The sequence below is a fragment of the Plecotus auritus genome, assembly GCF_963455305.1.
Source record: "Plecotus auritus genome assembly, chromosome: 8".
NCBI classification, from domain to species: Eukaryota; Metazoa; Chordata; class Mammalia; order Chiroptera; family Vespertilionidae; genus Plecotus; species Plecotus auritus.
This window is the reverse complement of record NC_137782.1, coordinates 173,173,905-173,184,785: the sequence shown is the minus strand read 5'-3', so window position 1 is coordinate 173,184,785 and position 10,881 is coordinate 173,173,905. Positions and strand designations below refer to the sequence as shown.

Sequence of the window (10,881 nt, the reverse complement as noted above, 5' to 3'; positions counted from 1 at the left end):
TGCCCTTGACCGGAATCGAACCCGGGACCCTTCAGTCCGCAGGCCGACGCTCTATCCACTGAGCCAAACCGGTTTCGGCCAGAGCAGAAGTTTTTAATCAAGTCCAGCTGACGCATATTTCTCTCATGGATCGTGTGCCTTTGGTGTTGTATCTAAAAAGTCATTGCCGTACCCAAGGCCACCTCGGTTTTCTCCTCTGTTGTCTTCTAGGAGTGTTGTTGTTTTGCATTTTACATCGAGGGCTATGATCCATTTCGAGTTGGTTTTGTGAAGACTGTGTCCAGATTTATTTTTCTTACCTGTAGATGTCCAGTTGTTCCAGCATCGTGTATTGAAAGATGACCTTTGCTTCATTGTATTGCCTTGTTCCCTTGTCAAAGAGCAGCTGACTACTAGTCTATTTCTGTGTGTATTTACCCGGACTCTATTCCATTGATCTATCTGTTTATTTTCCATCACTACCACTGTAGCTTTATGGTGAGTCTTTTTTTTTTTTAAGTATATTTTATTGATTTTTTACAGAGAGGAAGGGAGAGGGATAGAGAGTTAGAAACATCGATGAGAGAGAAACATCGATCAGCTGCCTCCTGCACACCTCCTACTGGGGATGTGCCCGCAACCAAGGTACATGCCCTTGACCGGAATCGAACCTGGGACCTTTCAGTCCGCAGGCTGATGCTCTATCCACTGAGCCACACCGGTTTCAGCTATGGTGTGTCTTAAAGTCGAGTAGTGTCAGTCTTCTGACTTTGTTCTTCTCCTTCAATACTGAGCCGGCTCTCCTGGGTGTTCTGCCCTCCATATAAACTTCAGCGTCAGTTGTCAATATCCACAACATTCCTTGCTGGGATTTTTATTGGGATTGCATTGAATTTACAGATCAAGTCGGGAAGAACTGGCATCGGGACAAAACAAGTCTTTCTATCCATGAACATGGAATATCTCTTCAGTTTAGTTCTTCTTTGATTTCTTTTGCCAGAATTGGTAGTTTTCCTCATACAGATCTCGTAGAAATTTTGTCAGATTTATACCTCAGTATTTCATGTGGGGGGAGGAGGGGCTCATGTAATAGCAATGTAATGGTGTATGTTTGAGTCCATCCAAGGGAGATTCATCTGGGTGGGCCAGGCCTAATCAGATAAGCCGGAGGACTTAGGCCTTCACTGGGATCAGAGAGGTTGTGCTGCTGGCCTCGAAGAAGAGTGAGCGTCCATGGGTTCTCTAGTTGCAAAGAAATGAATTCTGCCACGTGAGCAGGTAAGAGGGTCTTAGCTTCCGAAGAGAGCCCAGTCCCAGCCACGTTTTGAATGAAGCCTGTGAGACCTTGAGCAGAGGACCGCTAAGCCTTGGCCAGACAGCCTTGGAACCGGGAGATAACAAATGCTGTGGCTTTAAGCTGCTGCATGGCGGTAACCCCCCCACCCCCCCACCACCGTCACCGTGAACCCGACACGGGCCCTGGGCGAACAGTCAGTTGCGGGGTACAAATATGGGGCTCACACATTTTTCAAAATTTCACAATGACTGTATGTTCACTGTGCAACTAAAGAAAAGGAAATGGTGCAGGGCTTGCTTTTCAGAGTTCCTTCTCCGTTCACCCTCCTCGGAAGCACACAGCATCCCCCCCTCTCCTCCTGATGCTCTACTCCCAACGGTGGGCCCCTTCCCAGCTGTTTTTCTTTCCTGGAAAAACTCAAAGGAACTTGATTTCAGCCCCGAGGGGATCCTGTCCCCCACTCTCCAGGCAGCTGCCCTGGCCCAATGGCTCCCACATCTTTCTACACATCTGGGACGCGTGGCGGCTCTGTCATGTTCCCAGTCCTCCCACCCACCACCAGAGCTGGCTGAGTCACAGCTGAACAGGCCCAGGGAGGCGGGGGTGCGCACACATGGGGATCCGCCCACAGTGGGCCTGGCTCCCGGGAAGTCAACGTCCGCTCCATCTTTCCTCCTCCTCCCTGCCCTCCTCCTCCCTGCCCTCCTCCCTCCCTTCTTCTTCCCATTGCCTTCACGTGTTCAGCATCTTGTAGTTCATAAGGCCTGTTCACACCCATTATTTCAGTGGTTTCGTATAAGATCTTGTACTAGTTCCATTTTGCAGATGAAAAAACTGAGGCATAGAAAAAAAAAAAGAAGCTCAGGACCTGGGGCAAAAAAAAAACACAAAACACCCTGAGATTTCCTGATGATTCAGTTTTACATCATTCTCCTCTCTGCCTGCCCCCACTCTTCTCCACCCACACCCCCTCCCACCCAGCTGGCCTCCTGCCCTTGACTTCCAGTGTATTCAGACAGGAGTAGGTCTTTGAGGGGCGAGTGAGTGTCAACCTCTCACCCCCTCCCCGGCTGTCTTCAGGGCAAGCAATTCTCCAGGCTCTCCAGGGACAGCTCCCTACACTGAGAGGCGCACAGCAAATAATGAAATGTACCTGTTTGAGGGAGTCGATCATCTTGGGGAAAGGTATTATTAAACTCAGCAACACACAAAGAAAATTTAACTGAACAGAACTGATTATTCCATAAAAAAAAAAAAAAGGAATAGATTATAGCTCGCAGCATCCGCCGTCTAGACAAATCACTTAGATACACATGTACTGTTTTAATTAGTGCCATAAAAATTAAGCATTCTGTAGCCCAAAATGTTATTGTTCAACAAATCAAAAAAAAAAAATACATATTCAGTAAAGAACAGTACAGCTCCGACCATCGCTCCCAGAATGCCCACATTGACTGCGTTTCCCCTTCCTATTTAAATGAAAAGCCCACACGAGTCAAAATTGCTGCTGTTTCCTGCATCTCACAGAAGGTTCTGCGTTCCCTCCTCCCCCACGATATCATGCAAGGTACAATTCTAATAGAAGTCACATACAGGGCTGAATATGCCACCGCCAGAAACGGTCCCTTTTTAGCCAAAAAAAAAAAAGCCCAGACTTTTTCCCTGGTTTCATCCTTCGGGAAACTCTCAATGGATAAGGCTCTAGGCTCCTGGCTCAAGTTTCTATGCATCAGTGCCCTTCAATGAGAAGGAGGCGAATATATATATATTTTTAACCTGTGACATCCCAGTCTAAGCCGTCACAAAACCCAGACAGGGTCCAGGGGTCAGAGGACAAAAGTCTGTGTCTAGGGAGGACGTGGCCGGTGTGAGGGAGGAAGGAGGATGCCATAGCCTGTCCCGGCTGCTATAACCAAACACTCCTGGCACCTGGAAGCCAAAGGTCAAGGGGCCGTTAGGGTTTCCGGGAGGGCTCTCTTCCTGGCTTGCCGATGGCTGCCTTCCTGCTGCTCCCTCACATGCCTTCCCCTGTGACTGTGTGTGGAGAGGGAGAGAGACCTCAGGTGTCTCTTCCTCTAAGGACACTAATTGGATCCGGGCCTCACCTCATTAAACCTTAATTATCTCCTTAAAGGCCCCATCTTGAAATGCAGTCACACCGAGGGGTGAAGCTGCCACAGAGGAGTAGAGGAGTGGGGGGGTGGGGGGGTGGGGGGGTGGGGGGGGTGGGGGGTGGGGAGGGTGGGTTGGGGGAGGCACAATTGAGTCCATAGCAGAGGAGGAGCTGGGCCCAGGGAGAACAGCAGGTGGGAAGGAATCCAAACACCCAACCTGCAGGTGCCACCCTGGCCAGGTGAGCAGAGGCCCGGGGGGGACAAGCGAGGCTTGGGGGACAGGAAGTGGGGGGGCACTCTGGCTCGGACATGTGAGTAGCCGAGGCTCCGAGGCCTGCGATGGTTTCGGGTCTGGGCGGTGGGACGTGGGGTGCGCAGGTTTGAGGGGCGAGTGGGTGCCAACCTCTCCCCCGCTCCCCGGTAATGCTGGGGCTGCTCCCCACGGAGCGAAGAGGGACTTGGGTGCCTACCGTGCGTCCTCCCTCCTCAGCGGCCTGGCTTCCGGCGGGTCTGGGCATCCTCAGGAGTCTCCTCCCGCCCTCTTCTGTGACCAGGCCTCCAGCTCCAAGCCTCTCCCCGGCCTGGACCCGTGATTTACAGCCGCCTCTCTCCCACACCTGTTGTTGGCATGCACCTGCTCTTCTGCGGGCTGTCCGGGGCATTTCCTCCGCTGTATTTTGCATCCGCTACCCCTCCTCTCTCCCTGCAGCTCAGGACCAGCGTCCTCCCAGTGACAGAGTCTGAGATTTGCCGAACGGACGTTCTGGAGCTGGAGTGAGCTCTGGCTACGGTGACCAGATTTAAGCCATACTTAATGTTTACCAGGTGCGACGGACTCTTGATAAGGGCGGAAATAGGATGGTGGGGCACCAGCTGGAAATGTAAGAAATATTCATCATGCTCTGTTAACCGCGATTGTTTTGCTCTGGTTAAAGAAGGCGCGTTCTCACCGGGCTGGCAGTTACATACACAGGACCTGGGAGCTCACCTGGACATGTGGCCCATCCTCCCCATCAGGGAGCTGCCTATTATCAGGGAAAGATAAACAGCTTGCAGAAACCAGAATCGCCAGCCCTTTAAAGATCCTCAGCTCTTGCACATCACTAGCGCTTTGAAGACTCCAGCCCTCTGCTTACCTGTGAACTGCCCATTTGGCATACCCTTTGGCTACTTCCCCGTGTAATCTTTTGTCCTTTTACCCAATATAAGCGGCAGGCTTATGAGGTGGAGAGCAGATTTTTGTGGATGACCTGCTGCTCTCCCATACTGCCAGCAATCTATATATATAAAAGGCTAATATGCTAAGGGTCTGTTTGGGTAATGACGTCACGTAGCAACGCCTGGCTTCCTCTCCCTAGCGACTAGCCTCCTTGGAGTTTCTTCAGCCTAGGAACATGACTTGCTTTATAGCCAGGTGGAAACATTTTACACTGTAACCAAATGTCTGTGAAGCATTTTCCCATGCCTCATCTCATTTGGTCCTCACAGAAGTCCTGGAGTAGGTAGATAGGAGACTCGGTAGAATCCTATTTTCTTTTCATTAGCCAGAAAATGGAGATTTAGAAAGCTTAGTAACTTGACTCAACTGAAAAGAAGTAAGAAATGGTGGGCCTTGAAAATGACTTCAGGTTTTCTCACTTTGCAGAATACAGTCAGACACGGCTGCAGTTAAATATTGTACCCTTTGTTCTCCCTGTGTGATCTACAATAATAATCTGCTTTGAGTTGATATATACTGCTGTGTTGCTGACAATTACCTGGAAGAGAAGTCGGGGTGCTTCACTGGGCTGGAAAAAGTTTAGCTAAATCAGAAAGCAGGTCTAATTAAGCACGTTTATTCTATATCTATAAAAGGCTAAGTTGACTCACGCATGCATTATACATATAAAGCTCTCGCTGGCGCTAATTGCACACGTGTGTTTCCATCTGTCATTGTCGATCATGAATTTGGTTGACACTTCTATTATAGAGAAAGGGAGAATAGTGATATTAAAATATTTCTTCTAATTAATTTCCTTTCAATGTGCACGGATCTGTGCACCGGGCCACTAGTATTAGAATAAATGCTCATATGATTTTACCCTGTCTCTGCTTAATTGGCTCAAGTAGTGACAGGGACCCCTGATTGTCCGGTTATACTCTGATGTTTTCTATTACATAATCTATGCCATACTTACTTTCACCATGTGTGACGTACTCTGATATTTCCTATTATACTCTATGCTATCTCAGTAAGAAATGCTCCTTTACTTTGAATTTATATTAGAAATGCTGGCAATATTCAATAAACTCATTGCACAATCAACTATTGAGCAATGACCTGAGGGCCCAGGATGAATGGCTCCCTGAGGTCTGTCTCCCGCTTCCCCCCTGCGTTTCAGGGCCTACCAGCCTGCCTCCAAACCACGTGCCTTCCTCCGCATGGGCTGCCCTTTCCCAGGTGAGGCGGGCACACCAGGTGAGGGCTTCCGACCTGCAGGCTGGGCTTCAGCGTGTGCTCTCCCAGAGGCCATTGTCTCTGGGGAGCTCCACTGCTGAGGGGTCGCCATCACCCCCCCCCCCCCAAAGCAAACACCATTTCGGGGCAAAATGCAGCCTCTCGCTCTTCCTGTCTCTTCTCAGGTTTCCAAGCCTGTGGGCCACCCCTCAGCGCCCCCTGTAGGGAAACTCAGGAACACCGCTTCTTACACAGACCTCTCTGCTACGCTGATCACTGCAAGCTGTAATAATCAGTTATAAGAAATACATTCTCTACTAGAGTATGAACCCACTACCAAACCTGGGTGTGTGAGTGTGAGTGTGTGTGCGCTTGCCATTGGAGCCCAATGCGTACTTGAAGAAATGCTGGAATAAATGGGTGTTTCTAAGCCCATCTGGCCTAGATTAAGACACGGATGGAACTGGCCTCTGTCGGTACTAGGGATCCACCAAGGACACGGAGACGGAGTAAGTGAGCAGGGGCTGGAGGATGAGCAGGGGTGTGTGGGGAGGGGACAGGCTGCACTCGATTGGAGAGGAGACTTGGCCTTGGAGCCAGGTGGGCCTCGGCTCAAGTCCCAGCTGCACCACGACCAGCTGTGTGACCAGGGCCTGGAGGCCAAGCGTTGGGCCGTGACCGCAGGCCGCTGGGCGCTGACTGGCCTTGCCACTTGCTGGCTGAGCGACCTTGGCAGGTTACCTGGCATCTTGTTTCCTCAGAGAGATGCTGGGGGATTACATGAACGTGCAAAGCATCCGGAAAGGCTTGGCTCATGATGCATTTATAATAACCAGTTATAAAACTTACAATACATGATACTGCTGCTCCACCTCTCTGAATCTCAATTCCTTACTCTGTAGCAGCAGGTTACAGGTTTATTTTAAATGAAAAGGAAATACAATTTGTAAAACGAAGTTTCACCCAACAATACTTACTTAGCATGATGTATTCTAATATTATACTATCTCATTAAAGAAAAGTACTGTCTGCCCTAACTGGTTTGGCTCGGTGGATAGAGCATCAGCCTGCGGACTGAAGGGTCCCGGGTTCGATTCCAGTCAAGGGCATGTACCTTGGTTGCGGGCCATCCCCAGTAGGGGGTGTGCAAGAGGCAGCTGATCGATGTTTCTCTCTCATCGATGTTTCTAACTCTCCTTTCCTCTCTGTAAAAAATCAATAAAATATATATTTAAAAAAACTTAAAAAAAAAAAGTATTGTCAGTGAGCCGGCCAGTGGATTTCATGATCCACTAATAAATAGAAACTTAAGTTAAAAAAAAAACAACAAAACACCCCAGCCTACAGAATATATTTTAATAGACTTCATTTTCCAGAATAGCTTTAGTTTCACAGTAAAACTGAACAGAAAGTAGAGAGCTCCCACATACCCCTGACCCCCCAGCCCTCCCGCCCCCCCCCAACTATGGACAGCCCCCACCAGAATGAGACACTTGTTACCATCGATGAACCTCGCAGGCCATAGTTTACATTACGGTTCAGTGTTAGGCAGTCTGTGGGTTTGGACAATCGCATAGTATCTGTCATCACCGTATCCTACAGTGCAATCTCCCTGCCCTGAAACCCACCTGTGCCCGGCTGGCCATCTTCCCCTAGAATCTTCCTTTACCACGTGCCCAGGCCACAGGGATGCTGGATAATCTGCAGTGTGGGTGGTGGAAGCAGGTGCAATGGCTCCACATGTGAGTGGCCGACAGACAGCTGCAGCTGCCTGCAAACTCGGGGATCTGGAAGCTGGTGGTGGTGGTGGTATTGGGCTGCAGAGAAATGGGAGGCGGAGGGCAGCAAGGCCTTGAGGCGGGCCCTCTGCCTGCTCACCAGCCTGGGCGCAGCGAGGGCAGTGGGAAACTGAGTGAAGAGGGTCTGGGCTCTGCTCGGCTTCCCTGCGACCTGGGGCAAGTGCCAGCTCTCCGACAGGGGCCTGGACTGCATGTCCTCACTGCGCAGGGTGCGGTGAGTGTGCCAGGTGCTGCCCAGGCAGGCACGGCGGGACCGGGCGCACGAGCGCCCTCCTAAGGGCTTTCTTGGGCAGGTTTTTCCTGCAGAGCAACAGGCAACGGAGGTCTTTCCCCATCATCTTCTCTCGGGGAAACTTCCCTTCCCGGCGGGCCCTGGCCCTCGGCGCCCCGCTGCGCCGGGAGGGGCGGGCCTGGCGCGGGGAGGCGGTGGGGGCGCAGCTGTGCCGTCTGCGCAAGGGTTAAGCGGCTCCCAGGCAGCTGCCACGCGTGCCTTGCAGAATTTCACCAGAAGAGGGTACAGTTTGAAAGGCTCTTGACGTCAGGCTGGAATTCCTATTGTGCTTGGAAACGGCTCGGGCAGAGCCAGCCCAACTTCGCTCTCCCAACACCTCGGCGGACTGCGCGGCCCGGAGCTCAGGGACACGGCCGGCGCGGGGGACACACGCCGGGGCCCGCGTGGCTCCGGGACCCGCTAGGCGCTGTCTGCGCGCCCCGGGGAAGGGGACCCTGCCTGCCACAACCCAGGACATCCCACTTCTGCAGGAAGCCGAGCCCCAGGGGCGGATCGCGCCGCTCGGAGAGCCGAGGTGAGTGCCCGGGGCGGGGCCGGAGGTCGCGAGAGCCCCCCGCCTACGCGCCCCGGCTCCCGGATGCCCGCCCCGAGCCCCGCCGGGTGCAAGCCTCCTCCGCGGCGCGTCCCCGCCGGCGGCTCCCCGCTGTGACCGCCCTTCCGAGCAGGCGGGCGCCGGCTGGGCTTCCCCGAGAGCCGCGCACCGGTGGGACCGGCGGACTCCCGGGCGGCGGCGGCGGCGGCGGCAGCGGCAGCGGCAGCGACGGGGCGCGGAGCCGGGAGAATGGACGGAACCGGGGAGCGCAGCCTCCCGGAGCCGGATAGCCAGGGCTCCCGGGCTGGCGAGGATGTGGAGATCGTGGTCAACGTGGGGGGCGTCCGGCAGGTGCTGTACGGAGACCTGCTCTGCCGGTATCCCGAGACCCGGCTGGCGGAGCTGCTGACCTGCCTGGCCGGCGGCTACGACAGCATCTTCTCCCTGTGCGACGACTACGACCCCGGGAAGCGCGAGTTCTACTTCGACCGCGACCCGGACGCCTTCAAGTGCGTCATCGAGGTGTACTACTTCGGGGAGGTGCACATGAAGAAGGGCATCTGCCCCATCTGCTTCAAGGGCGAGATGGACTTCTGGAAGGTGGACCTCAAGTTCCTGGACCAGTGCTGCCGCAGCCACCTGCGCGAGAAGCGCGAGGAGCTGGAGGAGATCGCGCGCCGCGTGCAGCTCATCCTGGACGACCTGGGCCTGGACGCGGCCGCGGGCCGCTGGCGCCGCTGCCAGCAGCGCGTCTGGAAGTTCCTGGAGAAGCCCGAGTCCTCGCGCCCGGCGCGCGCCGTGGCCGTGCTGTCGTTCCTGCTCATCCTCCTGTCGTCCGTGGTCATGTGCATGGGCACCATCCCCGAGCTGCAGGTGCTGGACGCCGAGGGCAGCCGCGTGGAGCACCCGACGCTGGAGAGCGTGGAGACGGCGTGCATCGGCTGGTTCACGCTGGAGTACCTGCTGCGCCTCTTCGCCTCGCCCAACAAGCTGCACTTCGTCCTGTCCTTCATGAACATCGTGGACGTGCTGGCCATCCTGCCCTTCTACGTGAGCCTGACGCTCACGCACCTGGGCGCGCGCATGATGGAGCTGACCAAGGTGCAGCAGGCCGTGCAGGCCCTGCGCATCATGCGCGTGGCCCGCATCTTCAAGCTGGCGCGCCACTCCACCGGCCTGCAGACGCTCACCTACGCGCTCAAGCGCAGCTTCAAGGAGCTGGGGCTGCTGCTCATGTACCTGGCCGTGGGCATCTTCGTCTTCTCGGCCCTGGGCTACACCATGGAGCAGAGCCACCCCGAGACGCTGTTCAAGAGCATCCCGCAGTCCTTCTGGTGGGCCATCATCACCATGACGACCGTGGGCTACGGCGACATCTACCCCAAGACCACGCTGGGCAAGCTGAACGCCGCCATCAGCTTCCTGTGCGGGGTCATCGCCATCGCCCTCCCCATCCACCCCATCATCAACAACTTCGTCCGCTACTACAACAAGCAGCGCGTCCTGGAGACGGCGGCCAAGCACGAGCTGGAGCTTATGGAGCTCAACTCGGGCGGCGCTGGCGGGGGCGAGGGCAAGGCCGTGGGCTCCCTCGGTGACCTGGACAACCTCCCACCCGAGCCCGTGGCCGGCGAGGAGGGGGCCTGGGGCAGCCGGCTGAGGGTCTCCCACAGCGACACCGTCATCCCCCTCCTGAGCCAGGAGAAGCACCACAGGACCCGGCTCCAGAGCTGCAAGTGAGGTGGGCCGTGCGGGCGCAGGTGGACGGATGCCGTGACTGTCCTCGGCCCCCAGCAGAACCCGGAAGGCCCTCTGGGCACCTGTCATGAGGCTGGGAAAGACCCTTTGTGTTGTTGGCTGTCCGGGGAGCCGGCGGCGGGGGAGGGGTGGCCGGGAGCCAAGGCAGGAGGGGTGTTGGAGGGCGGCGGGAACCCTCGTCCCCGTTCTGTATCTCTTTCAATAAAGCCCCACTCTGTGCACACGCCGTGTCGCAGGTTCTCCTTCAGGCTGGGGATCCTCACCCATCCCGACCCCTGGATGTGGGTGGCTCAGGCTTGCCCAGGGCCAGGCCCGGAGGTAGGTGTGCAGGCCGGGGGGGTAGTTTTAGTTGGCAGCTAATTGCAGAAGGGCTCACATGCGGGGCTCGGCGCCAAGGAGCCTTGCCACGTTCCAGAAGGCTCTGTGCCTGCGGCTCCTGATTCCTTCTGAGGAGAAGCCTGCTCTCAGGCATGCCAGGAGGGCGAGGGCCACCAAGCCGGGCACACCCAGCAGCGTGGTTGCCACGGATTTATCACCTGCGCAAGGTGCTTTTCACAGCTCCCTCCCATCCCCTCTAGCAACCCTGCTAGATAGGTATCCCCATTTTACAGATAAAGAAGCTGAGGCCTAAGGTCACGCAAAGGAGGGATCCAATCCCAGATCTGATGATCCC

At 55.1% G+C, this 10,881-nt stretch overlaps 1 protein-coding gene across 1 annotated transcript; it reads left to right on the top strand.

Annotated features, from left to right (window-relative positions):
* Positions 1–8,241: 8,241 nt before the first annotated feature.
* KCNF1 (potassium voltage-gated channel modifier subfamily F member 1) lies at positions 8,242–10,196 on the top strand. The gene has a single exon (XM_080684226.1). It carries the CDS (start codon positions 8,700–8,702, stop codon positions 10,188–10,190), a length of 1,491 nt encoding a protein of 496 aa, XP_080540352.1. The 5' UTR covers positions 8,242–8,699; the 3' UTR covers positions 10,191–10,196.
* Positions 10,197–10,881: the final 685 nt, after the last annotated feature.